Source organism: Prunus persica, chromosome G3 (assembly GCF_000346465.2).
Source record: "Prunus persica cultivar Lovell chromosome G3, Prunus_persica_NCBIv2, whole genome shotgun sequence".
NCBI lineage: Eukaryota > Viridiplantae > Streptophyta > Magnoliopsida > Rosales > Rosaceae > Prunus > Prunus persica.
This window is the reverse complement of record NC_034011.1, coordinates 19,079,595-19,106,276: the sequence shown is the minus strand read 5'-3', so window position 1 is coordinate 19,106,276 and position 26,682 is coordinate 19,079,595. Positions and strand designations below refer to the sequence as shown.

Below are 26,682 nucleotides of genomic sequence, written 5' to 3'. Positions count from 1 at the left end.
TTTTATTAAGGTCTAACATGATTCACTCTTCAAATAAATCTTGCTCATTACTATCTCCAAGTTGAATGGAAGCCCATTTTTCACCAAGATTTGATTGCTATTTGCTAAAAAGGGGAAATAGTATGTCTAGGACAAGTTGCCACACTTTTGCTAAGTTGGGGATAGTACGCTATAATATATGGTTGTGCTCTTTGCATATATATATATATGGTGGAATCATTATTTACCAGCTGACTGCAACTTAAAGTGAAAAACTTGACAACACAACAAAGCCTGGCGAAATATCATCCCAACCCAAAAAGAACAGAGAAAAAGAACACTTGACTGTGCCACTTTAAAAGATTTCAAACCAGGTAAGTTGGGCTGCCCAATTAGGGTTTATTTTTAGTCCAAATTAAGGTTCACTTATTTTTCATGCTAATTTACTTCATTAGATAGTCAAATCTTTCAGAATTTATTCAGCTCAGATTAATTATTTAGCATCATGGAATGCCATGTTTATCAATTCAAATGAAAATTTGGAAGAATCCAAGGTCCCACTCAGAGCATGAACAAGTTTTGCTAGCTTAGAAGACTTGTTCTACAACTAGACACCTGCCATGGAGTGTGGTTGGTTGATGGTCACTAGATTAAATCTTATCAGACAGAAAAAGAAGGGGAGGCAGGGAAAAAAAAAAGAGAAAGGCAAAATGGACACATCACCACCATCATTACAATCATCACTTACCAGCCCACAGACCCAACCTAAACTCCAAACAATTCTCCCCCCTCTTTAACTTTTTCTTCAACCTTCCTCTTCCCTACCTTTTCCCTCCTTTTTCCAACCCTCCCTCCCTTGCTTCCACCTCCCTACACACTACTCTACACCTCATCTCTCTCTCTCTCTCTCTCTCTCTCTCTCTGTGATGTACTTATACCTTGTAAGTAATATATATTTAAGTGCATGACAATTGACAAAGGGTACAAAGACCCCTTCTTTTCAACAGCATCATTGAAGCTTCTCTAGTTTAAGTTATATTTGCTTCTCTTTCTTTCTTTCAACCCAAATAAAAGGTAGAACAAGACTGGAGAAGGAGAAGAAGAAGAAGTTATCAAACAGAAGAAGAAGCAGAAGCCACCAAAGTAAATAGGAGCAGAAGCAGAAGACACCAAAGAGAAGAAAAAGAGGATGGTGATGAAGGGTGGAAGGTTTATTTATCCTTTAATTCTAGTTTTCTTCCTCCTATTGGGTCATTTCCTCTGTTCAGGTGACTTGATTTGTCTTGTTTTGAATTTTGATTTGCTTCTTTTCAATTTTATATCTGCATCTCTCATCTTCTTTTGTTAATATATTTGGTAATAATTTCATTTGCTTCTTTTTCTTTTTCTTTGTTTCTTTGTTTCTTTCTGCCTTTGACAAGTATATTTCTATTCTTTTCTCTCTTCCCATTAACTTTCGGCGTACTAAGAATCTATGTGTGCATTGAGAATCTCCTCTTTTTTTTTTGGTTGGTGTCTGAGTTTGGATTGAGATATGAAATTCTGATGAATATGTATATGTAATTTTCTTGCTCAGAATTTTGTCATTTCAATGCTGTTCTTGTTCTGTGTTCTTAATAATCTACATCCAAACATCTATTGCTTTACAATGTTGCACATCCAAAACATCTCATCTTTCTTTCTTTCTTTCTTTCTTTAAGGTATACATTTTATTTTGTGGATAAAAAGTTTCATTTTCCAATTCTTCTAGATATAGTTTCCTTAAAGATGCCCTCTTTCTCTCTCTCTCTCTCTCTCTCTTCTTTTTTCTTGTTCTTAAATTTCAAATTTTCAATGATGGTTCATGTTCAATTTAGCTTTTCCCTCTTCTTAGTATTTCCTTATATTTCTTCCAAGAACATAGGTCCTTTGTGGAATAGGATGTCAGCTAACCTCTTCTTAGTATTTCTTTATTGTTCCAGTTCTTTGAAGCAGTTACATGATTACATTTTGAAATTAGCAGTTTTTCAACTTGGTAAGACCCCATTTGGGTACCATATATTGGACAAAAGTCACTGAACTTTTCAGTTTGTACTATTTGCTTTAAAGTCCAAAAGAAAACTTTGCTTCCCTCTTACCAATCAATCGTTCAAATGTATTAGGGTCGGTCGTCCATATGTGCAAAATCCATTGTGAAATATGATAACTTGTTGGTTCGTGAAAGTTTGAAAACATTTATATGGGTTGATGTTATTTTTTGAAATAAGGAACCACTACCCTAATCAGATTTGGCACCATTTTATTTCCATGTTCAAAAAGTGCAAAGTTGAAAAAATAAAGCTTACTTTAGTTTTCATTTCTAGTACAGGTTTGAAGGTGACAAAAAAAGGAAAGAACGTTGGGAATATGAAAGAACAAGCCCATCAAAAGAGAAGGCTACAATTCACAAAAACTCCAATTTCTACCACCAAAAGGGACATCACAACTCCAATAACAACTGTTCCTACAATAACTCCAACCAATCCCACTTCATCAATACCAATTGCGAACCCAAATTCAGACCCAGATTCAACCTCTCCAGTCAGTGCAACCCCTAGCATGACCCCATTTTCTACAACACCATCATCCACTGGTTCAAGTTGGTGTGTTGCTAGCCAAAGTGCATCCCAAATGGCACTACAAGTTGCTTTGGACTATGCTTGTGGCTATGGTGGCACAGATTGCTCAGAAATTCAGTCTGGTAGAAGCTGTTACAACCCAAACAATGTCCGGGATCACGCTTCTTTTGCGTTCAATAACTACTATCAGAAGAACCCAGTTCCAAATAGCTGCAATTTTGGTGGAACTGCTGTGATCACTAGCACTGACCCAAGTAACATACCATTTCTTCTGCTTTTTTTTTTTATCTTCAAATTTTATGTCACATTTTTTTCTTATTTTGCAACATTGTTTTTCAGGTACCGGGACATGTCAGTATCCATCTACCAGGTAACTCTCTCATCCATCTCTGCCTTCTTGTGTTTGCTACCAAAAATTTTTAGGGGGAGAGAGATTCTTATCTGCATATATGCATTTTGGGTTTTGGGTTTTGCAGCACAAGTTCATCAGTCTTGAACACAACAAATACAAGTGGCTCAACTGTTTTTGGTGCTGTACCTTCTGGCCCTTCTACCTCAGCATCTGCAGCAGCTGCAAGCTCACATAGCCTTAGAAATATATTCATCATGGCCTGTTTAATTTTGTTCACAGCATAAAATCCCTATACAAACTTTTGTAGGTTCAAGTCCACTTCCCCCATGTAATCTACTGGTGAATGTGTTTAGAAGATAGTTTTTTTTTTTGTCTTTTTTGGTCAGAATTTAGAGGATTATATGAAGTATATTATATATATATATACTAGTGGCTTTGTGATATGCGGCCTTAGTTTTGAATTGGGATGAATTTTGTAATTGATATGTCAATGAGGTTTTATTGATGAGAGTGAGAGTGACTCTTTCTTAATTGAAGAAAGAGAGAAAGTAAAACATCAAGTGGTCGTGCCGGAGTGGTTATCGGGCATGACTAGAAATCATGTGGGCTTTGCCCGCGCAGGTTCGAATCCTGCCGACCACGTTTTTGTAGATCTATCTATTAGTTTTTTTTAATTTTATAGCCAATTAGCTGTTTGAGTATTTGTAATTCATGGGAATGAAACTTTTGGTTGGTACAGCAGCGGACGGGCTTGGTTGTTTGAGCCCTCATTTAGACATGGGCTACACCTACACCACCTTCAAATTATCTTCCTCACCTAGGTTCGTTTGTGGTTCCACTTCTAAATTATGGGCCAATGACTTCGTACAAGAATAGTTTGATACATGTGTAAAAAATTTATATATATATATATATATATATATGTCAAATTATAATTTATTTATAAAAAAAAATAGGTCGTTACATGTGAGAGAAGCCAAATATTGTCCAAGTAATTATTTGTGAAAGGCCAATCATTTTCCACATGGGTGTCCGCTTTCAATTATGATAGGAATGTGATCACATGCATGGGATCGGGGACCCTAAACATATTAGTACTGCTAACCACTCATTTTGCTTAATCTCATAATTCTTGTGTTCCTTTGCATCTTTTTTCTATCATTTCATATTCTCTCTACAATGCACGACCAACAATCCCTCTTCCAACCCCTCATCCATGGAAAACCAACAATCCCTCCTTCAACAAACAACCATTCTGGTGCTATCAACATCCTCGTTCGTTTCCTCCTAGTCTTCTTCATTGGACTTCTCGCATTATATGCCGACCGTGAAGCATCCAAAGGCTTCGACATAACCATCATAAACGACATCAAAGACTCTGCTGCTGGCTGGTGCTTCCACCTCTTCTACGTCTCCAACGACAAAGCCACCCGCATTATCCTCCACACCAGCAATTTCGTCGAACACCTTCTTTACCCTGAAGCACATGCACAACCCAAGAAGCACATAAACCATGTCGTTTTGAGGCTCTCCGGCCGGAACTTGACTTCCCACAACATAGGGGTCGTCGTTCACCACTCACCCAACAAAGAAAATGACCATTTTGTCCTTGACATAAGCCCTTCAATCATGGACGACCAGCCCAATGCCCACCGGCACCGCGCATTGGTCACTGCCATCCTACGCGGCATGGCACATGTATGGCTCTGGGACGGTGAGGCCCATGCCCCACCGGAGCTTATAGATGGCATGGTGGAGTACACAAGGATGGTGGCTGAGCAAGGCTTATTTGATGAGACGAAAAGCTATGGCGTGAGCACCAAATTGCCGGGGTGTGACAAGTTTTGGTGGAAGGACAAGGACCCTCGAGTGGTGGCACAAATGTTGAACTATTATGAGGGGCACAGCAAGGGGTTCATCCAACGGCTGAATGGAGCCATGAGAGAGAAGTGGCATGATAGGACGGTGGATGATGCATTAGGCATGCCATTGCAAAATTTGTGTGGAACCTTTAATTTTTCTAGGTGCAGCTCTTGAGAGTTGGTGGATTTAAATTTAATGGTATTTGGTGCTGTAGCAATAATTTATAGTTGAGATGTCACATTGTTGATTTATATTCCATAATGGACATGGACAAAAAATAAAATAAAATAAAATAAAATAAAAAAAATAGCGGATTGAATCACATGGATATGTACTTTTTGCATCTTCCATTGTTTGATCAATTGATTGCTTGTCCATAATGGTTAGGCCAGTGGGCCCAAGTGCGTGCTTCTTCTGTTTCTTTTTTCAGCTAAGAATTGTTAGCTAAAAGCAGCTCAAAGGAGATGTCAAATTTGAATTTGGTAGATTATGTGGTAATTTAAAAATTAAGAAAAAAATTAACTCTACTCAAAATGCCAAATATTATAATTTTATTATATTTTTAAAACGAAAATGGGGCTCATAAAATGTATAAAATTTTAAAATAGAGTAAATGATAGTGGGGTTCATGACTGAAAAAATATTAAAATAATATTTGACATCAAGCTTTTTGATATGTTATTTTTGACATATCTCTTCTGGCCTTTAAATTCGTGTAGAATTTAATTACTCAGTTTGAGCAATTTTAACTTTTTGTCATTTCATATCCACATGACAATTTGACATATCGGTTGAAAATGCTCTAAGTTATCTATTTACATACACACCCAATAATTAATTATTTTGGTTTCCAAAGCATGTATTAAATTAAATTAATTATGTTGGATTAATTTTAGGTTGAACAACCAAGGAACCTATGGCAGGGCAACACTCTCAAGCTCAAGCCAGCCTAGACTTGGACCATTTGTTGCTGGCCCAAACCCAACCCCCAAAATTCCATTTTCTTTTTCTTTTTCTTTTTTTTCTTTGTCTTGGTTAACCAGATAGAGTAGCTCTCAACAAATTTTGTTCGATTGTTTGTCAACTACGAAAATATAAATTGAAAATCAATGTAATTGACCCAAAAAAACGACCAAGAAACGTTTGAGAAGCTTGTAATTAATCATATGTTTCGCCCAATGTTGGTGCCATCTAGCTTTCTTTGATCTCCATCTCCAAGAGAAATGATTAATATTCTGAGGACCCCTTCTCTGATTTATGACTTTGCATTTATAATATCATTCATTGCCATTTGCAAAGCACAGAAAATTTCACAAACATCATCACGCTCACACTTCTCAATACATTATGCAAAAAAGAAAGTGAATAATTATGTACCTCGATCTGTAAAACAAGATCGATTCGAACCAACTAGCTCTTAGTCATATGGTATAAATTTTTTTATACTATGTTATTTCTCAATATTAAAAAGAAGTCTCAAATTCAATCCCCGCTTATGAATTTTTTTAATCCCTCTTTATATCACATCTACAAAAACTATTTTGGAATAATATTCTGGGTTATCATGAAGACATGTTGATTAAATTCACATGTAAGAACAGAACAAGAGATAAAAGAATATTCAATCATTCGACAATACCAATGGTAAAAGGTGATAACAGAAGCATCTCACTGCTGGTATCTAACAAAAAGTTTACCATATATGGTTTCCTGGCCACCTTAACAAAAGAAGAATAAATATAATCAGTCCATGAATTCTAAGAATAAGAAGGAAAAAAAAAAGATCACTTAGATGCAAATCTCATAACAAAGATGGGAAACTAAGGCTTCTTTCTCTTATTATCTTGAACAATTCCTTCATTCCCAGCTAGCATCAAGTACTTGTCCTTCCTTGTGAGAGTGGTGCACTCAAATCCCAAAGCATCAGCCAGCTTCCTCTGTATATAGTTTGCCACTTCATTGCTGGACTTACCCCCTGCGCAAGTTAGGTCTTTTGGGAGCTTCCCAAGAACCTCAACATAATATCCAGGCCTAGGGTTCATCAAGAAGAAAATTGGGTCCAGGCATTTGAGGCCACTAGCTGTTGTCCCATAAAACATGGTCACGTTTGTGTTGATGGCCACAGGAACAATCTCATCAGCCAATTCTGCAAACAGTGAGCTGAACCTCAACAAATAAGGCTCCCTGCAAGTAGTTCCTTCAGGGCACACCACCAAATCTCCCTCACTGAGCAGCTTCTGCATGGTTTCCCCATCTTTTTTTCGGTCTCTTGTTAATCTCACTGTCTTAATTGGGGCTATGATCTCAGACATTTTGCTCAGGCTGTATGTGACTGCAGTCAAAGGCTTGCACAGAGATGTGCTGAGGAAAACTGGATCCAAAAGAGTCCTGTGGGTGCAAACATAGAGAACCCCTCTTTTTTCTTGGTCTGGTTTTGCAGAAGTTGAATTGTCACACCCTTTTGCAGATAGGTTGAGACCTGTCAAAGTGACCAAAAAGAGGGCAATTTTGTAGGGGAGGAAGATGCCTACAGAGATTCTGAATATGGCTAGGATTATTCCAAGAGGGAGCCACATGAACATGGCAAGAGTTGCAGATGGTGTAGGCAAGAATGCTAGCCTTCCATCATGAAATATCACTGGCTTCGGGTATTTTTGCCTTGGCATCACTGAATTTGAACCACTCTTGCTGTCTTCCTTGTTCACTACATAGGCTTCCTGTTACAATCCAATACACATAATTAATTAACTATTTATTTTAAACATGTATATAGCATGTACCTAGCTAATTCATTTTAATTTAATTGCCAATGCCACCATACCCAGCAAAAGTAAACTGAAATGTCATCTGTCATGTCAGAGTGTCCTTGAAAGGAAAAAAAAATTAAAATCCTCTTCTTAATTAAAGGAAGGGAATAATTGGTGGGTTATTTTGCTTGCAAATTACATGATGCCAAATACCTGTCATTAATTTATAGCATGAGTATAGCAAAATCTTTTGAAGTACACTAACCAGAAAGTTGATAAGATCATACCCAATTAGTTATGAGTTAGGTGTAGGATTATGCATCAAGAAAGAAAATGAAGTACAAGCAATTAATGGTCAAAATACATGACAATTCTTTCAAAATGGAATTGTATGATATTTTACATGCAACAATTTTCTAAGGGAGAGTTTGAAAGTTCTGATGTGTACCTTGCAAAGGGAGATAAAGAGATGATCATGGAGGCTTGAAGTTCCAAGCCCAACATCTGGTTTTTTGTCTCCAAAGTGTTCTTTTAGAGCTCTGTGCTTCACAAGAAAACCAGACTTGGATAAGAAGCCAGTGAAATAGTGCCCAACAGTTTGCAGCTCAGTGCCTATAACATCATCAACCTCCAAATACTCCTTGAGAAATCCTTCAACCATGACTCTAGGGACACTTGTAAACACAAATTTGGACCCTGTTGAAGCCAGAACCTCATAGGCCTGAAGGTTGAGGTTGTCAAGATAAAACTTGGGCAAAACAGCCCTGCCAACACTCTCCATGTCCTTTCTCCTAAGCCCACAAAAGGTGATGAAAATCATGACCCTTAATTTGAGCTCATAGTCCAGAACCAGCAAAATGGGGCATGACAGAAGCAAAAGAAAGGCTCTGATAACGCTGCCACCTTCAAAGGCAACCAACATGAAGTAAGGGAAGACAGATTGGGATTTCAAAAGGGCTCCAAAAATGTCACATGCAATTGTGGCACAATCTCTACCCTCCAAAACACACTTGGTTACACTGGGAAATGAAAAGGGTGGTTGTTGTTGGGATGGCTTGTTAGGAGGAGAAGAGTTGCCAAAAAGGAAGCCATAGTTTCTCACTTTCCTTGCAGCTCTGTGACATGAATTTGCTAGCAGCTGGTACCAGACTAAATCTATGAGCTTGATAAGTACCACTGGGAGGACCATAGTTCAAAGATGTTATGAGTTATGAAAAAGGAAAAGAGAGGAAGCAGAGGAAGGCAGAGACAGAAACAGAGGAGCGTTTAACTGGAAGGGTTTGTGAAGAAGAGGAAGGGGCTGCAGTGTATATTTATAGGACACAATTAAAGAGTAAGAGGGAAGGTTGACCAGAAGCATTTGGTTAGCCACACCGTTGGCATTAATTCAAACCTGAACTTTTTCTTTTTCTTTTTTTTTTTCTTTTTTTCTGTTTTGATTTTGATTTTTGATTTATTTTTTGTTATGAATCATCTTCACAAGTGCCTTAACTTATGCAAATGCCCTCAACATGTTGCCAGGCGACCCCTTTTTCCTTCCTTGGCTTGCAACAAAAACCCAGTAGGTTGGATTGTTGGTGACCGCCTTACCATAATTTGCTATATTTTATATAAATATATACCTCTTTCTCTCCCAATGGCATTGGAATGTGTGCACATGTATAAGGATGCCATTGATCATCCACAGCATGGGGAAAAAAGAGGGAAATGGATTTCATTCAAATATATTTTAATCCAGGAGGACCAATCCATGAGTTAGATCACCCATACACCATCTGATTTATTGACTTTTTTCACCATTCAAAAGCTTGCAGATAGTCTTTGACTTTCTTTAGTAATAACTTATAAGTAACAACAATTTCTTCTTTTTGGTTTTCCCAAACAGGCCAACAGTACCATGCATTCATACTTAAATGTATCAATGGAGTAATAAATTGTAATTATAATTCAACTTTCCATCTATTAAACATTTATGATGAGTCTGTCTGTTCATAGTTTACAGATTCTTGTCTGCATAAATCAACACAGCCTTGTCTGTGTGAAGCAACCAAAGGGTTGTTGAACAAAAATAAAAATATATTTCTGTGAAATATTAGTCAGAGATTCAGTATGCATGATTCTGTTGCAAAATCTATCAAAATCCATTGGTTTTTTTCGTTATTTTTGGTATGGCAGTTAAGATCATGCAATTCCGATTAGCAGGTTGGTGAACTCTTTAATCATTTGATATGGATGTTTGGTTACCATGCATATCGTTTGCATGAAACCCTAGAAGATTCACAAATCTAAACGTGAGTTTTTATTCTTTTCTTCTTCCTTTTTTCTAATTTTTGTTTATGTTTTCCTGACTGATGAAATAGAATTCATCCAGTATGGATGCTTGAAAGCTAGCTAGCACACGATAGTGACGACAAGCTTTTCAAGGAATGAGATTTCTGTTCCTATTAAGAATTGGTCCAAAGCAAGGACAGGTGACCCACCTAAACTAAATGATATTGTGGGCTCCAAAACTAGCTTATTGGGAACATTGTTTTGACAGTTAGGGTTGTGTAGATGAATTCATGGCCAAACGACCCAAAAAATAAAATAAAATTCAAGCAGTGATGAAATTTCTCAATCTGTAATTGAACAAAATTTGAATTAAAATTAAAAGAAGTTTAGAAATAAGTGATCAAATTTGATGAACTAAGTCTTAACAATTGAATCCAATGAAGATCTCCATACTGTATATTTAAGAGAATTTCTTCCATACGATTGTTATAGTGCGACTACCATTCACAGACACGACACGTATTTAGAAATCCGTGAGTGGTGGCCGCACGGCATACAATTTTTCAAACCCTGGGAGCTGTCATCGCCGCACAACGCTGGTATACGGCAAGTGCTAACCCTTCCATGCTTGGGTGTCACCCAAATGATCATCACAGTGATGTCACATGGGGAATAGGATCCACCGTAAAAGATGGTGCACTTTATTCTAAAGGCGTCAACAAGGTGAGAGGATATGAACCAAAGTTTGACTGTGCTGCTCCAAGCTCCTTTAGTTTTCTCACTAAATAAATGAAGGGATGGATATGGTTAGGAATCAATTCTCTCTACACGCATATATATATATATATATATATATATATATAATACTGTGCATCTGAGTATTGTGTGTAAATGTAGGTCAACGTACAGAAATGATCTCACACGTGCCAGCACAGTAAGATTGAATAGTCAACCCTGTTAATTACCATTTACTCTCTGTCGATATTGGGAATTTGAGTCTCGAGCATCTGGCACATCCATCACAAGAATTGACCAAGTGCCCACATAAAATATATAAAGGTATACTAGTGATTTGCCCTTCAATTTATACTTAATTTTTAATTAATTTTTTTTTTTTTTAAAAAAAATTTAAGGATATGAACCTTTTTTTTTCTCCAATTTTTCCCCTACCATCTAAATTCTCAATATTTCATCTAATTTTCAATTAAATTATTTCAAAATTTGAAGAAAAAGAAGAAAATTGACCCCCAAAAAAAAAAAGACATTGAACCAGCAACCCTATCGCCCCCTCCCCTAGCTCTATCTCCTACAGCACATCAACCCCATCACAACCCAGCCAAAGTACCCTAAAACCCAGCAACAACCAAAAAAAAAAAAAACCAAGAAAGTCCCCAAATTGAATGAGTCTTTGTTTGAGAAAGGCATGAAAGTGCTGATATGGACAGCTAATCTTAATTTGCAAAATTTGAACTTTTCAGGTGGGGGCAATTGGAGGAGGAACACAACTTGCATCTCAGTCAGCTTGCTTGAACCTACTGGGTATGAAGGGTGCGAACAGAGAGTCCCCCGGTGCAAACGCAAGGTAATTGGCCAGAATCGTAGCCGGTGCTGTCCTGGCAGGGGAGGTTTCTCTTCTGGCAGCCATCGATACTGACCAGCTTATGACCAGCCACATGGAATACAACTGATCTAGCAGGGATGTCATACACCTTGCCTCCACAGAATAGACTAAACCAACCCCATTGAATCTTGACCATATGGGCCTACTAAAAAGGAAATTGAGGGAAAAAATCAAGCAGAATCAAATAAGCTCACCAAGGGACACTGTTGATTGGTGGGGTTGGAGGAAGAATATGGTGGGTTCCTGATGTCACATGGGTAAGGAATAAAAACGAAAGGAAAATTAGGCCTTTGTGGTTAGTGGTTTCCAAAAGATTGTCTTGAAAATGCCTGCAATTATAAATTGTGAGGGGAGGGGTTTATGAGAGCAACTTCTGCTTTTTATCTTCTTTTGTGTTTGTCTTCATGCTGCCACTTCTACTGACCAAGAGGTCTTGGCTCTTAGTTGGGCTGTAATCTTGGATTTGTTTGTTAATCTACTGACCAAGAATTGGAAATGGCAGCAGCAGAGCCACTAACCCAGCTGCCGACGACGAAGATCAAGACCCATCATGCCTAGACCTCAAGAGGGCTGCCAATGCAGACGCCGGCAACCTCCTCCGCAGGTGGCACCACTCCCGCATCATCCGCGTCTCAAGGGCCTCTGGTGGTAAAGATCGGCACAGCAAGGTGTGCAATCTAAGAGAAAGCGCCATTCTTGATAGTTTTTGTTTGCACACAGAAAAAGAGAGAGAGAGAGAGAGAGTATTTCTGTTTTATTTTTTATTTATTTTTAATGTACAATGATAATTTTGCCCTCATTTTTAACAGCAAATTGGATGAAATGTTGTGAATTTAGACGGAGGAAGGAAATTGGTGAAATTTTTTTTTTTAATATCCTTAATTTTCTATAAATAAATAAAAAAGATAGGAGGCTAATTGAAAGTTAGATACAAGTTTATGAGGCAAATCATTAGTATACCCGATATATAATTTTGGAAAGAGGATGCCAATGTCCTATCCTATGTTTGGTTTTGGCATGTGCTTTTTCTTTTTTTTAATACAAACAATACTAGGAAAGGGGATATCGAACTAAGACCTCGGATGATGAACTAAATGCTCTTAAACACTTAAGCTACAAGTTCATTACTTTTTTCTCTTTTTTTATAGATATTCTAATGTATGGCATGTCAACTAATATTTAAAATTTAGTTTGCAAAGGACCCATTAGTATAGTGGTTTGGAGCATTTGTTAATGGAGGAAAGGTCATGTGTTTGAATCTAGCATCTCTATAGTGCATATGAGTTTAGTATGTTATTGCCCCTCTCAATATGAAAGGTCCTAAAAAAAATCAAAAAATTGCTATTGACAAGAAAAAGACAAAAAGATCCACTAAATAGTTGGGTAACCTGGGTAGAGTCAGCTAGTAAGAGCAACCAAACATGTCTTTACAAGTTAGGGTTAATCGTTTTATTAGTCCATGAGTTTTGACCCAATTTGTATTTGAGTACCTCAATTTTCAAAATAGTTCCCGTGGTCCTTTAAGTTTAGTTTCATTTGGACAAATAGTCATGCCGTCAATTTTGTTAACTTTTTCTGTTAAATGCAAGGGCAAAATGGTATTTTTATATTAAAACAAAAAAAAGAATAAAAAAATCATATCTTTAAAATAACAATAAAATCAAATCAAATAAAAAAACCAACAAAAAATAAATAAAGTTTTGGGGGAGTAGAAATCAGGAGAGAGAGAGAGAGAGAGAGAGAGAGAGAGATTAATTTTAATTTTTTTATTCATATTTTTATCAATTTTGATACAAAAATACCATTTTTGCCCCTGCATTTAACAGAAAAGTTAACAAAATTACCGGCATGATCATTTGTCCTAACAAAACTAAAGTTAAAAGACCACGGGAACTATTTTGGAAATTAAAGAGGGTGTATTCAATTGTGATTTTAATATATTGTTTTGAAGCTTAAAAGTGCGACGGTATTCAATTAGGACTTTTAAGTAATCAATAAAAATCTGGTGGTATTCAATTAAGATTTTTAAATAATCCATACAAGTCCAATGGTATTCAATTAGGACTTTTAAAAGATAAGAAAAAATACCATGGTATTCAAAAACTTACTGATTTTGAGGTATTTAATAAAATGATGTATTATGTGAGACTTTTGTGTGTGTGATATAAATACCAAATCACATAACAAATCTCATCTTCATATGCATGATTCTCATATATGCTCTCATACTTCTTTTTTCTCACTATTCGACTGTACATAAAAAAACTTTTACATAAGAGAGACGATAAAGAAATATTAACAAGAAATGCGATATTGCCTCTTCTGGGGCTAATGGGCATTTTCCAATAGCTATTCTTTCCTTGCAGACAAGCTTATTTGGAGCAAAATTATATTTTCGATACTTTTTTTTTAAGAATCTCCTACTCATTGTAGACATTTCCTTGCAAGGAACTGCAGCCCTCCACAACTATGCCGATTGCTTGATCTAATACAAAAAATTTATGCGTATCTGCTACGCATATAGTGCACATAGCTAAATATTTTTTCTAATTCCCTGTCCCAAAACGTTTAGGACCAAGAGAAAACTAATAAAGAAAGAAGAAAACCCACAATCTAGAAGAAACGTTGATAAAGTGCAAGGTGTAAGGTGTTTTTTTCACTCCACAATTTTGGTCCAAGATTTGACAAAAACTAGGAGTAGTCATGGGGTTTAGGCTAGGAGTTTTCAGTACGTTTTTTTTTTTCAAGTATTAATAAAAGCATTAACCCTTGCAAGTTATAGCTCTCACTCTCTCTCCCTAAAACCCTCTCTTGTCTGTCTGTGTGTGCTTGTTCCTCTTACAAGATAGACGGCCATGGAAAACTCACAGAAGAAGCAAGTGTTCCTATTCTACTGCGCTGAATGCGAAGATCTTGCTCGACAGGTCGCTTCTCAGTCTGACCACATAACCCTCCAGACCATCAAATGGAGGTTCTCTCTCTCTCTCCCCTCAAACTTGTTTTGTCATGCTCTGTGCTCCTTTATTTGTTCCTCTTGATAGTCTGGTTTCCTACCCATTTTATTAATTCTGCTTTGTTTTGTTTCCTAGTCATGAATTTGAGATGGGTTCTTCTTTTTCAGCTCACTTTTTCAAAAGAAAAAATGGGCACTTTTCTTTTCATCTGTTATTTCTGAAGGTTGTGATTCAATGAATTTTAACAGAAAACAAAACCAAAAGAGCGAAACTTGTGATCTTCTGTAAAGCTGTGCATACAAGAGTTTGGAAAAGTGGAGAACTTGAATGCTGAATTAATTGATTAGTCAATGCTAAGTAAAAAAAAGAAAGAATCTTTCAGACCAAAGAAGTGTAATTGAGAAAGATTTATATGAGGGATGCCTTTTAGTTATAAAAAATTTGACTATCCCACTGTATTTTACTTATAATTTTACCAATTGAATCCCTTGTCATAGATGCCTAGATGGGGGCAGTGGTAAAGGAAAGTTGAGGCTAGCATATTTAGTACAGGATGTGTAAGATAAGTGGGAGTACTGATTGGATCGTATATATACAGGACTTTTGATGATGGATTTCCAAACATTTTCATAAACAACGCACAAGACCTTCGAGGCCAACATGTTGCCTTTCTTGCATCATTTAGCTCTCAAGGAGTTATCTTTGAACAGCTTTCTGTAATATATGCACTCCCCCGGCTGTTTGTTGCATCGTTCACATTAGTTTTGCCTTTCTTTCCAACTGGTTCTTTTGAACGAATGGAAGAAGAAGGGGATGTAGCAACTGCATTTACCATGGCAAGAATGTTGTCCAATATTCCCATATCAAAAGGTGGCCCAAACAGTGTACTCATCTATGACATACATGCTTTACAGGTTTGTCTGCATATCCAATTTTTTTTGTTCTTCTCTTATTCTCATGGACGAGCTTTTTAGTAATTAAACTGGCTAAGATTTTCTGATATAAATTTTTCTATCAAGTAATTTGTACATGATGCTGCTGAAAACTTTGTATTTGAGTTACTCCAGTTACAGATATTTATGCATACGTACCATTCCATCTAGTCTCCTTTTCATTAAGGTGTAGTGCAGTAGTGTAATAATAGGATGCAGTCGATCATCCAAACTCCTCATGCCCCTGCAGTTCTAATTCTCTGAAATTTGTTTCTTAACTCCACTCTAAACATCATAAACAAACTTTTCATTTGTAAGTGATGAACAGCAATTTGTATAATAACAATTATATGCCCCCTAAAAAAAACAATCATATACATCTGCAACCTAATAACTTTTATAGGTCAACGTTTGTCTGCAACTTATTACCACACTCCTATTTCTATGATCATTTGTTCTTTTCTCTTCTTTCTTTAGCTCACCAGTGTTTGACCTCTGTTTGCAATTCTCATTTTCTCCATTTTTATGATTTCACATGGGTTGGGATTGTATATTGTTGATTGTCATTACCTTATTGACTGAATATTTGTGTTCTGTACTTCCTTTCTTTTTTGCAGGAAAGATTTTATTTTGGGGACCATGTTTTGCCTTTGTTTGAGACTGGAATTCCACTCTTGAAGCAGCGTCTCCACCAGCTTCCCGACTCTGATAAGGTGAGTGTGCTGCACTATCTTCCATGTGTCTCATAATGAATCGTTATAATCGTTTTTTGGGTTTATTTGCCTTGTCTATAAATGCTTGCCAAGTGGCTCTATTCTCTGTATTTATGATTTCCATTCTAATTAAAGTCACCTCTCAGATAGTTGTTGCATTTCCCGATGATGGAGCATGGAAGCGATTCCACAAGCAGTTGGATCACTTTCCCATGGTTGGTTTGAACTTTTGCTTAAAGTGAGAATTATTTCTATTATCAGTTTAAATCTCACCTTTATGAATTGGATGTTTTTTAATGGCAGGTGGTGTGTAATAAGGTTCGTGAAGGTGACAAGAGGATAGTTCGGATCAAGGAGGGAAATCCTGCTGGTTATCATGTAGTCATTGTTGATGACTTGGTGCAATCTGGCGGCACCTTGATCGAGTGCCAGGTATATTTCCTGTGGGTGACCCCTACTTATCAACACCTTTCTTCCCTACTCTTTATATACTCATGAACCTGTTGCTTCTGAATTTTGACATGTTTAAGTTCTTTCAAGATTGCAAATCTTCATGGTATCACTACAGGTCTTGGCTGTAGTTTGTATTCTGAATATCATAGAGCTAGCTTTTTAAAGCTTGGCCTAGATTGTGGACCTCTTGTCCACGCTAGGAAGTTTTGTTGTAACTATTAGTGTTTATCAATGAAGCCTTTGTATCTGTAATTTGTATGTGTACATCAGAAACATAAAAGCATTTCAAACATTTATGCCATGCTTTCGGAACTTGAAATATTCCGTAATCATTCCCTTTGTGTCTTTTATTCTGGCAGAAAGTTTTGGCTGCTCATGGTGCAGCCAAGGTTAGTGCTTATGTCACGCATGGTGTATTTCCTAAACGCTCATGGGAGCGGTTCACTCACAAGGATGGTAAGTACTTGCATGCTATTGTATACATGTCATCTTTGTAATTGTAATTTCTGTGATCCTTATTGCCAGTTGATTTGATTTTCAGAAGGCTCGGAGAAGGCATTCGCCTACTTTTGGATCACGGATTCCTGCCCGCTTACTGTCAAAGCCGTGGCAAATAAAGCTCCCTTTGAGGTGTTAAGTCTTGCAGGTTCCATTGCTGATGCTCTACAGATTTGAACGCATGCACTAAAAAATACAGTTAGACAATTTGCAATACTTCTGACATCATTATTCTGCCGGCAAGTTCTGATATAAGTAGGTGATTTCACATTTTATTTTACTAATGAGTCATGACACATGACTGAAATTCGGATTGCTTCTAGAATTCCGCATTTAACGTTAGAACTTGTCCTATTGTAACTCTCAGCTTTATAATGCGTTCGCAAAGACAATAATTTAGTTGACTTTGTGCCTCCCATGTGTTATGTATGGCCTGAGCTGCTCATCAACAGCTTTGCTTTGTTCGTAATCTGTTACCTACTTTACAAGCCAGACGCAAGGGAACAACTAAACCTTCGTAGCAACCAAACTAAAGATGTTACTCAATCCACTGCATGGTTGATTTCTGACTGTCAATACATGCGGAGTCCACTACATGGTTGTCCTTATACCCTTTCCTGGCTTGCTCTTCTAATATATTTTTTGTTTTTTAAACATTATATTTGGGTTGAACATTGCGTCCAGCATGCCCGGTACTCGTGCCTCGCGTGACACAAACATGCATTCTCCAATTGAAATGAATCGTGCTCAGTGCCATGTTTGTGCCTGTTCAACCTCTTTTACACCTACTCTGACCAACATTCTCTTTGAAAATCCCAGCAAGCATATCCAACAATGAACTTTCAAACAAATGACATTGAGAGATTAAAATTTTGTGCGCGCACCATAAGAGAGAGAGAGAGAGAGAGAGAGAGAGAGAGAGAACTTCTGTGCATCCATATATTTATTTAATTCAGTACAAAGTTTTTTGGTATATGACAACACCGACCCACTATGAACATGACGATTCTGTTTGTCTCCCTTCTATACAACCTTGAATTTTTTTCCCTCCTTAAACAGCCCTGAAGCCCTATTACCCAACAGGGCATTTTAGCCATATGAACACGTAAAATCATATTTGCAAATGGGATTTTAAAGACCCAGGACATTACAAAAAACAACAAAAGGAAAAAACCAAAAGGAGAAATTCTGCACAAACCGTTGAGCAATGCATATGGCTGCAGAGAGACTTCACAATTCAGCTATATGCTTCACCTTATTCTAATCCCTTGGTTGAATAACAATTTGCACTCTACAAATTAACAAAATGCTCTCTGCCCGCTTTCCCTTCCATACTTTCTCAGTAAATATCAGAGTTATCCAGTACTCAAAAGCGGACACTAGCCATAATTTAGTTATTATAAGCCCCATACCTCGACTTCTCTCTCTACTCTGTACACTTGACTATGCAGAAGTTAGCAGCCCTGTCCCCCTCAGGCATGTAAGAATACCAATACATTGTTAACTGTTCTCTGGCTTCTCATCCAGATCCCCCTTTGGGCTGTCCAATGAGTCACCCAAGTAAGAGCCATCCGGCTGCCGGATACATATGTTTAAGTTTCTAGAAAGGAAAGTTTCCTGGAGGATCCACAAACATAAACATATGAATATATCAGAAAACAATATAGGGTGTTTGTGTTTGAGAACTGGAGCAGAGAGAGCAACATCATTATAACAAAACAAGACATATAACTCAAACATATAACCTGATCACTAGTCTCTTGGCCCTCTGAGTGGAACAGAATGGGCCGACAACGCTTGTCCTCATTCATTAGGCTTGAATTCTGAAAATGAGTCACAAGGGCAGCTTTGCCCTGGATTCGTGCATATGCCAATGAAGCAACTTTTTCACTGTTGAACTTCTCCCATTTCTTCCCATTAAATGCCTGCACCAATTTAATGGTTTGAGTACTCTCGTAAACATTAAATGCATTCTCATTAGTTTTCACTCTGACTGATGAATTTGAACATTCTCAAATTGCCAATCAAATATCAAGAAAAAGTTCTTCGGTTCAAGCTAGTGAATAAAGCACCCAAATACAATTTAACCAACAACAAACAAAGGGATAAAATGGCCCAAAATTAACCTCATAAAAGGCTATAATATGGGAAGGAGACACCATATTGATGAAGGCATAACCCACATTGCACTTATTCTGCAAAGAGAGCAGGGTGCTGATTAGCATTAGATAAACTTGAGGGAATTATGGAGCACTCACATCAAATAGTAGCGCAAAGAATCACCTTAAAGTCGATTGGCAGGTAGAGAAAATCATATGTACCACAGTGATTTTCATCAATAGCAGCCAGCAGCATTTTTGAAGTGTACCTAATATGAGAAAGACGAGCAAAATGATAAAGGTATTCAAAATGATAAAAGAGTTGCAAGCATATACTTCCTAGGATGATTACAACTTTTTTTTCTTACTTGTTGGGGATGTTTTTTATCATTAAAGTAGTCCTAATATCTTCCCCACTGATAATTTTATCCAAATCAAGTTGATACTGTTTTTTGCTATCTATTTGATTCCCAGTATTCTCAATTCGCCGACTTCTACTACGATCAGCCAACATTTCATTGATGGTTGCTGCTGGTCCAGTATATGAGCCATTCCCAAGGTACATAGGGCCATGCTTTGGCACTGACATCATTCTGAAACTAGGCGAGCTATTTTCAGTAATGTTTCCTGGAAGACCCACACCAGCACTTAATGTTGCACGACCGCCCATGTTCATCATGTAATTCCCACTGTTGCGACTTAAAGCCATGCCCCCAAACACTGGATTCATGAAGGATGTTTCTGGTGACTCTGGAAAAAAGCCAAAATGTCTATCCAGAGGAACACCAGATGGAGCAGATCCCACATGTTGGCTATGTGAACTCAGGAAAGAACCATGCCGGCTACTCAATGAAAAACCTTGTCCCTGTCCACTGGATGAAAATGGATTCCCCACAGATGAGGTTGGCCAGGCAGAAGAATTATGCTCAGCATAAGGAGTTGGACTTCCCCAGAGAAACTGAGGACCTGACAATGTTCCAATCCCTGCTGAATTTGAATTTGACTCACCAAATGAGATGGGACCTGGACTTGCACTTAATTTCTGCTCAGGATAGGAATGGGAATGCTGATACCCTGCTCCTTGTGTTGATGTGGAGTTGCTATATATTTGATTTATAGGGTTTAACCTTCCTTGATCTTTACCAATAGGCGCAATCTTTGGAGAGTTAGACACATGAGCTGGGAGAATTGAAGCTAACCCAGGCAAATGGTTGCTGTCTGGACTGAGGCTTCCCAAACCTGGGGACTTACTGAAAGCTGGCTGGTTATGTTCAATGGGGCTTCCAATGTGTGCCCAGGTACCTATCACGGTAACAAATCAATTGTTTAGCTTCAGCAGGCCATGCAATCCTAATAAGTGCCAATCCAGCACTTGGTGAAAACAAGCACATCGGTCATTGGTGAGAGATCTACCTGGAGGAGAGTTGGTCAATGGTGAACCCACTTGATGTCGGAAACTCCGAGTTTCATCTTGTTCAAGCTCTTGAGTGAGTTGTTGCATCAAGCTAAACCAAAAAAAAAAATGTGACGAATTAATTCCTTGCCCAGCTTAATTATTTAATAAAAAATCAACAGTATTTCTGTTGTAGTGGGATTCAAGAAAGGTTATATAATACAAACAGAGTCAAAACACATAAAGGATAGTAAGATTCAAAGGAAAAAGAAGCTTGACAATTCATGAAAATATGTGTTACAAACTCTCCATAAAATAGGGGGAAAGCATCTAAAAATTCTATACATGGAACAGGATCTATGTATTGATTTTTTAATAGGTAAGCAAAGGAGGCTCCAAAAGAACATCCCCAGATAAGATTCCAACGGGTCAAAGGAAGCCCAGCCCAAATTGAAAGTGTAACCATTAAATTTGAATCAGAGCTTTAATCTAAGACTCCACTTCAAAGGATGAAAGTTACCTCTTGAAACACATTTATTTTCTGTGGATAATTATTTTTTGAAGTCAACTAAGCAGCCAAGACTGTAAAAAAATATTTTTCAGATTATGCCCAGGAATCTGACAATCTTGACTAAAGTTCTCATGGACACTTCACGTTGAACTTCAGTAAAATATTTTTATTTGATGCGAAACTAAATTTTTGCGTACAGTAATTGCCAGTGTTTGAAGACATTGCACTGAATGGAGGATTTGGAAATTTGATTTTTGTGTGAGACATTTAAAGGGAAAAATTCAACAAGTGAAAGCACCATTAGTCAAATAGGCAACATTACACTTACAAGATCCAAGGAAATTAATGGATGATGAAATTCAGGGCAATACAAAATGTCTAAACTCATATTGCAAATTGTTGCAGAACCCAAAGTAAATTGATACTTACGTTCTACGTGCTCCACCAGGGCGGCTAGGTTCGAGCTTTATGCGTTTCCCAGCTATGTCACTCCTATTTAATGCCCGTAAAGCTGCCTCTGCAGCTCTAACATCATAAAACTCTATGAATTTATGGTGTCTCTTGTGTGGTGTTTCCCGAATCTGCATTTTGTACTCATGGAATGTTAAATATCAGACAACCAATCAAGATAATAAAAAGGTGCACAACTGCACATACAAAACAAGAATGCTAACAAAACGACACACAACATTTATGCACTAAAATTTACCTCTTTCACTTCTCCATAAGCCCCAAATATCTGTCTCAGGTCATCATTTGACACTGATGCATCCAAATTGAACACCACAAGAGTTCCTTGGTTGATATCCTTTTCTGACGGGTTATCCTGGATTTCAGCAGAGAACAGGACGCATTACGAAGATGTTGAATGAATAACTAGTACAATACCAAACTATTATGGATAACATCTATTCAAACCTTAGGAATTGAAAAATGAATGTCAAGTTTCCTTCGTCTCAAGGGCTTGTTCTGTAATGCACGCATTGCAGTGCGAGCAGCTCGGATATCATAGTAAGATATCATCACAAAGCCCCTATGCTTGCATGCAGTGTATAAAGTTCTGATATCCCCATATTGCTAAGGAAAAAAAGGGATGGGTCCATAAATCAGTAAGAATCAAGAGTATCAAAATGCAGACGAAAAGTTGCACATACACACCAAAAATATATATATAAACTCAAAAAACACTGCCGATACCAATTACAAACTTTCTGTTTCCCATACACACAAAGAGGAAACGAGAGAGAGAGAGAGAGAGAGAGAGAGAGAGAGAATCATTGCAAGGGCAAAGAAACCAGTGCACCAGATACATCATCTACCAAAAGATTGTGTTGCAAAGAAATTCCCACTGACAAGAACAATGTTGGCAGTGGCACTTGAATTATCTGTAATGAACACTGAAAGTACTGTACAACAAATTTGTCACCAAAAGTGGTCTCTAACTATAACAGGTAAGTTCTTAGAATACCAACCCTGAAACCTACCTGTGTCATTCAGCGAATCAGCCAATGCAAGTTGCAACAACAAACAAATTTATAACAACACCAACTCAACAAAGCGAGCATGATTGGAACTCCAAAGTGCAAGGGAAATGAGTTACATAACAAGTTCTGCCAGAACATTTACTTGCATGGATGAAACTAATAAAGGAAAGGCCCTCTCCATGATATCAAAAGTTGATTGCTTGATTTTCTTTGCAATAAGGAACTTTATGAACTTGAATAGTCTTCAGTTTCTAATAAGGGATTTTAAAGGGACAAGAGACAATTCCATTGAATCAGGACGCTAGAATTCATTTTGTTCCATTTCATAGAGAAGTCTCACCTAGAGTTTTATTATTATTTTTCTTCATTTGTCTGAAAAGCAAGAATCCCTCCTAAAACTTACTACCTAAAAACACCATGAAAATATTTTGACTTTTGGGAAAATCACCATGGCCTCGGATTTAATAACTCACCAAGTACTCCAAAGCAACCCGCAATTCACCCACCCAAAAGAAAACAAGTGAACATTTTATTTTTGGTCGAATAAAACAAGTGAACATTAAACCAAAACATAACCAGGAGAACAAATAAAATAAGCAAGGCACAGAGGCCAAGTAAAATTGACACTTATAATGAAATAACTGGCAATACCTCAAATAGAGTTCTCAATTCAGAGTCCTCCACGTTACTATTGATATTTCTAACGAACAAGGTCCTTGATGGATGCTCTCCATATGGGTGCTCCCCAGCTACAGCTCCCACCCCATTTGGAAGAGCATAATGACCAATCCCATTTGGAACAACCCCATCAGATATGCTTAGTTTTGACATGCCAATGCCAAGGCCATCTTGAGATTCAAAATCCAATTCCATTCCGCCTCCACTGCCAAAGAGGTCGTATTCTTCCACATCCTCCAGCTGATTAGGCAATCGACTTAGATCAAAATCATCTGTTATGCCTGCTAAGAGATCATCTTCATCATCAGGAAGCATGATCCCAAATGCGTTGGATTCAACATTTTCAAGCGGATCCTTAATCTCATTTTCTTGCTCAACATTGTTTAAACTAGGCAAGCTATCATCAACAGACTGACCCAAATGCTCCAAGTCAGAGAAGTTCACTGCATATTGAGTAAATCGAGTCTCAACTCTCAACAACCATTCTACAGATAGGGAAAAATTTTACATTGAAAAAAGAACTCACACATACACTTTTCATGTGGAAGTACAGGCAATGAGCTCGAAAACAAGCTAGTATCACTTGATGCATGATATGCCTCAGTTGCATGAAGAATCCCCCATGCATTACTTTCCAATTTTCTAGGATTATTAACTGATGGAATCTTAAAGGCCCCTACAAAAACGGTTACAAATGACAGATCACGAGAAAGATCATGCATACGTAAGGAACTAATATGTATGTAGCATATGCACGTGGCTATGAGCCTGTGCCAGGCTTCCATCAGTTAAAGGAAAGAGAAGGAACCTTCAAAACGACCCAACATAGTATCCTGTAAATGTTTCTCCATTGAATCACTTTCTGCAAACACAAGGGCAGTAAAAATAGGAAGTTCAACTATCAGAAAAATCTCAAATTTATATTTTTGCTAGTTCAGAAAACATGCATATGTAAATACAGATAAATCACACGCTGATACAAATGTAATGGATTAACAATACATACAGAAGCCCTTATGGTGCAAAGAAATGAAAAGAAAAGGAATAATTAATAATTTTTTAATATAATTTATAACTAATTTACAAATACAAGAGCAAAAGACCATGGCTGAGCTCCTCAATATTTCCCTATTTGTTGAGTCAGCCAAGGAATCAAGTCAGTATCACTCAGAACGTACATAAATGAGAAAGCATCAATAATTGCTGTCTTCATTTCAACCAAGAAAAACCATCAATGATTGGAAAAATGAGCATCAGAACATGTACATATATATGTCGGAAGTATCAAAACCTGCAGAGGTACATTTGATCTTTTAAGTACACACAATTTTATGATTTTTTTTTTTTTCCCTAGAAAAAAGTACACAAAATTTAGATGCTTGCATAGAAGAATATAATCAAGGGAGAAAAGAATCCATTAGCACAAAAATAAAATATCCCCCAGAATTACAAATGATGGGACGGACTGTTATAACTGCAGTTTTGCATACCAATAACAGAAGGACCTACCGAAACTCAGACAAGTTTTCTAATTGATAGTGTAAAGCTAAAACCAGGTTGACAGATTGCCCCAAAACCAAAGTTTGGGCTGATACAAAATCATGCTAAGCCCATATAATAAGTCAAACACAATCGACTTGGAATTGAGATGAAGAAAGAGCAACAGAAACAACCCAGTAGCTCAAAAATCCAACTGGGTACCAAGTAAACGAAGTTCTCAACTCAAATTTAGCATCTAATTCAACAAAAGGACTTAAATGTTGAAATAACCCTGTACACCTACCTACATCAGAACCCAAATTAGCTGCAAATTATTCAACTTTCCCTCAATAGTAAAATTAATCTCACAGAAATAGAAAAACCCACATGCAATATCAACCAATCACATGGAAAAATCCAAAATTTTCAAACAAAAATCATAGGGGAAAAAACTCAAATTTGAATTACCTCAAACAATCCAGAACTGTTGTTGTTGAGAGAGGGAAAAGAGTAGAGAAAATAGAGAAGAGAGACAGAGTTACCTTATAGAGAGAGTACAAACAAAAGCAGCAATTAAAGAGAGTCCATTGAAGATGGATTATGTGGCAGCCTGAGTTCAGAGTTGTTTGTCATGATCAAGGAATTGATGAGAAAGAGAAAGAAAGGGTAGAGAGAGTGCATGCGTTTGAGAGTTTCGTAGAAGCAGAGATATTTGTTTCTTCCACTCCTCTACTTCCTTTGCTGTCGCCGAGAAACCAGAGAGAAAATGTATGAAAATTGTAAGAGAAACCCAAAATTAAAAAATGAAATGAAAAAAACATGAAAAATGAAAAACACAGTCAAATGATTGGAGGCGAGGACCAGTGGCAGCGGGACATGAAAAATATTTTATTATTTCCAACACTCACACACTCACACACAAACCATCGAAAACAAAACACCAAGCTCTCTCTCTCTCTCTCTTCAACTAGAAATTCGGCTGCATTTGAATTTCATTTGGCGTCCGTTGACACAAAGCATATGAGATATGACACACCGCAATCCAAACTCTTATGAAATTCGGATAATTTCGCGGGGGTCTTTGACCCTTGTGCTTGCTGGAATTACGTAACTGCCATACTTCCCTCGCTTTTACGGATGCGTGTCCGTGTATGATTGCGTAAGAGGTGGGACGGGACCAATGGGACGAGGAGTTAGAGGCAGCTTTGCTGCTGGTGGTTGCAGGGGATTATTGTAATACTTTATGGAGGTGGGGTTGCTGACGTCTTGTTGCGTCGGCCAGAGTGTTGGGTTCCACTACTTTTCTACGGTATGGCCCGAGGAATAACTGGGACCAATTAAAACTTGCCACGTTTCTTTACTCATGGATCGACTTTGACCGAGGCCTCGAGATGTAGGGCTTCGGGCCAACCTAATGAACTTTGGGCTGGACTTCTTTCTTTCTCTAATGTATTGGGGGCTAGACTTTAAGACTTGGGTAGGCCTATGTCATCTTAGAATGTAAAATTAAATTAAATAAATAAAAGTTACGTTTTCTTAAAGGCTTTTTCTATTGAGATTGGGCGATAATATACTAAACTCACACACACTATAAGTATGCTATGACTCGAACTCATGATCTTTACGAGGGAGAGCTTTTGTTCCAAACCACTATACTAACAGATTCTTTACATTTTAAATCATATTTTGAATAGATTAGCATGTAAGATTGGATTGGAAAGAATATCCTTCATTAACACTAGTGTTCCGAATTACGCTGCGGTTTCAAGTCTAGGTCTTGGTTCCAAGGTCAAGGAGAATAAATACGAAAACTACAAAGCTAACCTCATCCCATATCGATGTCATCCTTACTCAATATTCCAAAAGTATGATAAATTATAACCTCCTTTTTTTTTTTCCAAAAATATGAAATAATAAATTTTAAATTTTAAAAAATGGTGTTGGGTGTTGTGTGTGTGTTTGCTCTAAACCAAATTTGGTGATCACTGATCATGGGTGGGGCCCATATTCCATGATGACATTATTGTATAGACTGGGTTTTTATACGTGGATGAAGCA

General features: G+C 37.4%; 5 protein-coding genes, 1 long non-coding RNA gene and 1 other non-coding gene across 10 annotated transcripts; 5 read left to right on the top strand and 2 right to left on the bottom strand.

Annotated features, from left to right (window-relative positions):
• On the top strand, window positions 421-3,431 carry LOC18783421 (glucan endo-1,3-beta-glucosidase 1). The gene is made up of 4 exons (XM_020560751.1): window positions 421-1,247; window positions 2,327-2,830; window positions 2,916-2,946; window positions 3,053-3,431. The coding sequence occupies exons 1-4, from the start codon at window positions 1,169-1,171 to the stop codon at window positions 3,210-3,212; spliced, it is 774 nt and encodes a 257-aa protein (XP_020416340.1). The 5' UTR covers window positions 421-1,168; the 3' UTR covers window positions 3,213-3,431.
• TRNAS-AGA lies at window positions 3,489-3,570 on the top strand. The gene has a single exon. It is a non-coding gene; the product is annotated as a tRNA-Ser (tRNA).
• On the top strand, window positions 3,862-5,257 carry LOC18783471. The gene has a single exon (XM_007216715.2). It carries the CDS (start codon window positions 4,108-4,110, stop codon window positions 4,963-4,965), a length of 858 nt encoding a protein of 285 aa, XP_007216777.1. The 5' UTR covers window positions 3,862-4,107; the 3' UTR covers window positions 4,966-5,257.
• On the bottom strand, window positions 6,351-9,202 carry LOC18783390 (glycerol-3-phosphate acyltransferase 1). The gene is made up of 2 exons (XM_007216765.2): window positions 7,987-9,202; window positions 6,351-7,508 (listed from the first exon to the last, which is right to left on the bottom strand). The coding sequence occupies exons 1-2, from the start codon at window positions 8,725-8,727 to the stop codon at window positions 6,612-6,614; spliced, it is 1,638 nt and encodes a 545-aa protein (XP_007216827.1). The 5' UTR covers window positions 8,728-9,202; the 3' UTR covers window positions 6,351-6,611.
• On the top strand, window positions 10,727-12,174 carry LOC109948271. The gene is made up of 2 exons (XR_002270885.1): window positions 10,727-11,687; window positions 11,933-12,174. It is a non-coding gene; the product is annotated as an uncharacterized LOC109948271 (long non-coding RNA).
• LOC18784097 (ribose-phosphate pyrophosphokinase 4) lies at window positions 14,020-17,441 on the top strand. Of its 2 annotated transcripts, none has more exons than XM_007215638.2 (7): window positions 14,020-14,401; window positions 14,983-15,298; window positions 15,934-16,029; window positions 16,176-16,244; window positions 16,333-16,461; window positions 16,842-16,938; window positions 17,027-17,441. In XM_007215638.2, the coding sequence occupies exons 1-7, from the start codon at window positions 14,286-14,288 to the stop codon at window positions 17,155-17,157; spliced, it is 954 nt and encodes a 317-aa protein (XP_007215700.1). In that variant the 5' UTR covers window positions 14,020-14,285; the 3' UTR covers window positions 17,158-17,441. The 2 variants fall into 2 exon arrangements, with proteins under 2 accessions (XP_007215700.1, XP_007215701.1); XM_007215639.2 differs by having other exon boundaries at window positions 14,026-14,401; window positions 17,024-17,441.
• LOC18783618 (protein MEI2-like 2) lies at window positions 17,894-25,653 on the bottom strand. Of its 3 annotated transcripts, none has more exons than XM_020560743.1 (13): window positions 25,167-25,628; window positions 23,954-24,007; window positions 23,672-23,821; window positions 23,119-23,588; window positions 21,902-22,060; window positions 21,693-21,809; window positions 21,413-21,564; window positions 20,493-20,584; window positions 19,448-20,381; window positions 19,264-19,348; window positions 19,107-19,175; window positions 18,726-18,905; window positions 17,894-18,597 (listed from the first exon to the last, which is right to left on the bottom strand). In XM_020560743.1, the coding sequence occupies exons 2-13, from the start codon at window positions 23,994-23,996 to the stop codon at window positions 18,481-18,483; spliced, it is 2,568 nt and encodes an 855-aa protein (XP_020416332.1). In that variant the 5' UTR covers window positions 23,997-24,007; window positions 25,167-25,628; the 3' UTR covers window positions 17,894-18,480. The 3 variants fall into 3 exon arrangements, with proteins under 3 accessions (XP_020416332.1, XP_007217051.1, XP_020416333.1); XM_007216989.2 differs by having other exon boundaries at window positions 17,906-18,597; window positions 23,678-23,821; window positions 25,167-25,653; XM_020560744.1 differs by lacking the exon at window positions 25,167-25,628 and adding an exon at window positions 25,093-25,161 and having other exon boundaries at window positions 17,906-18,597.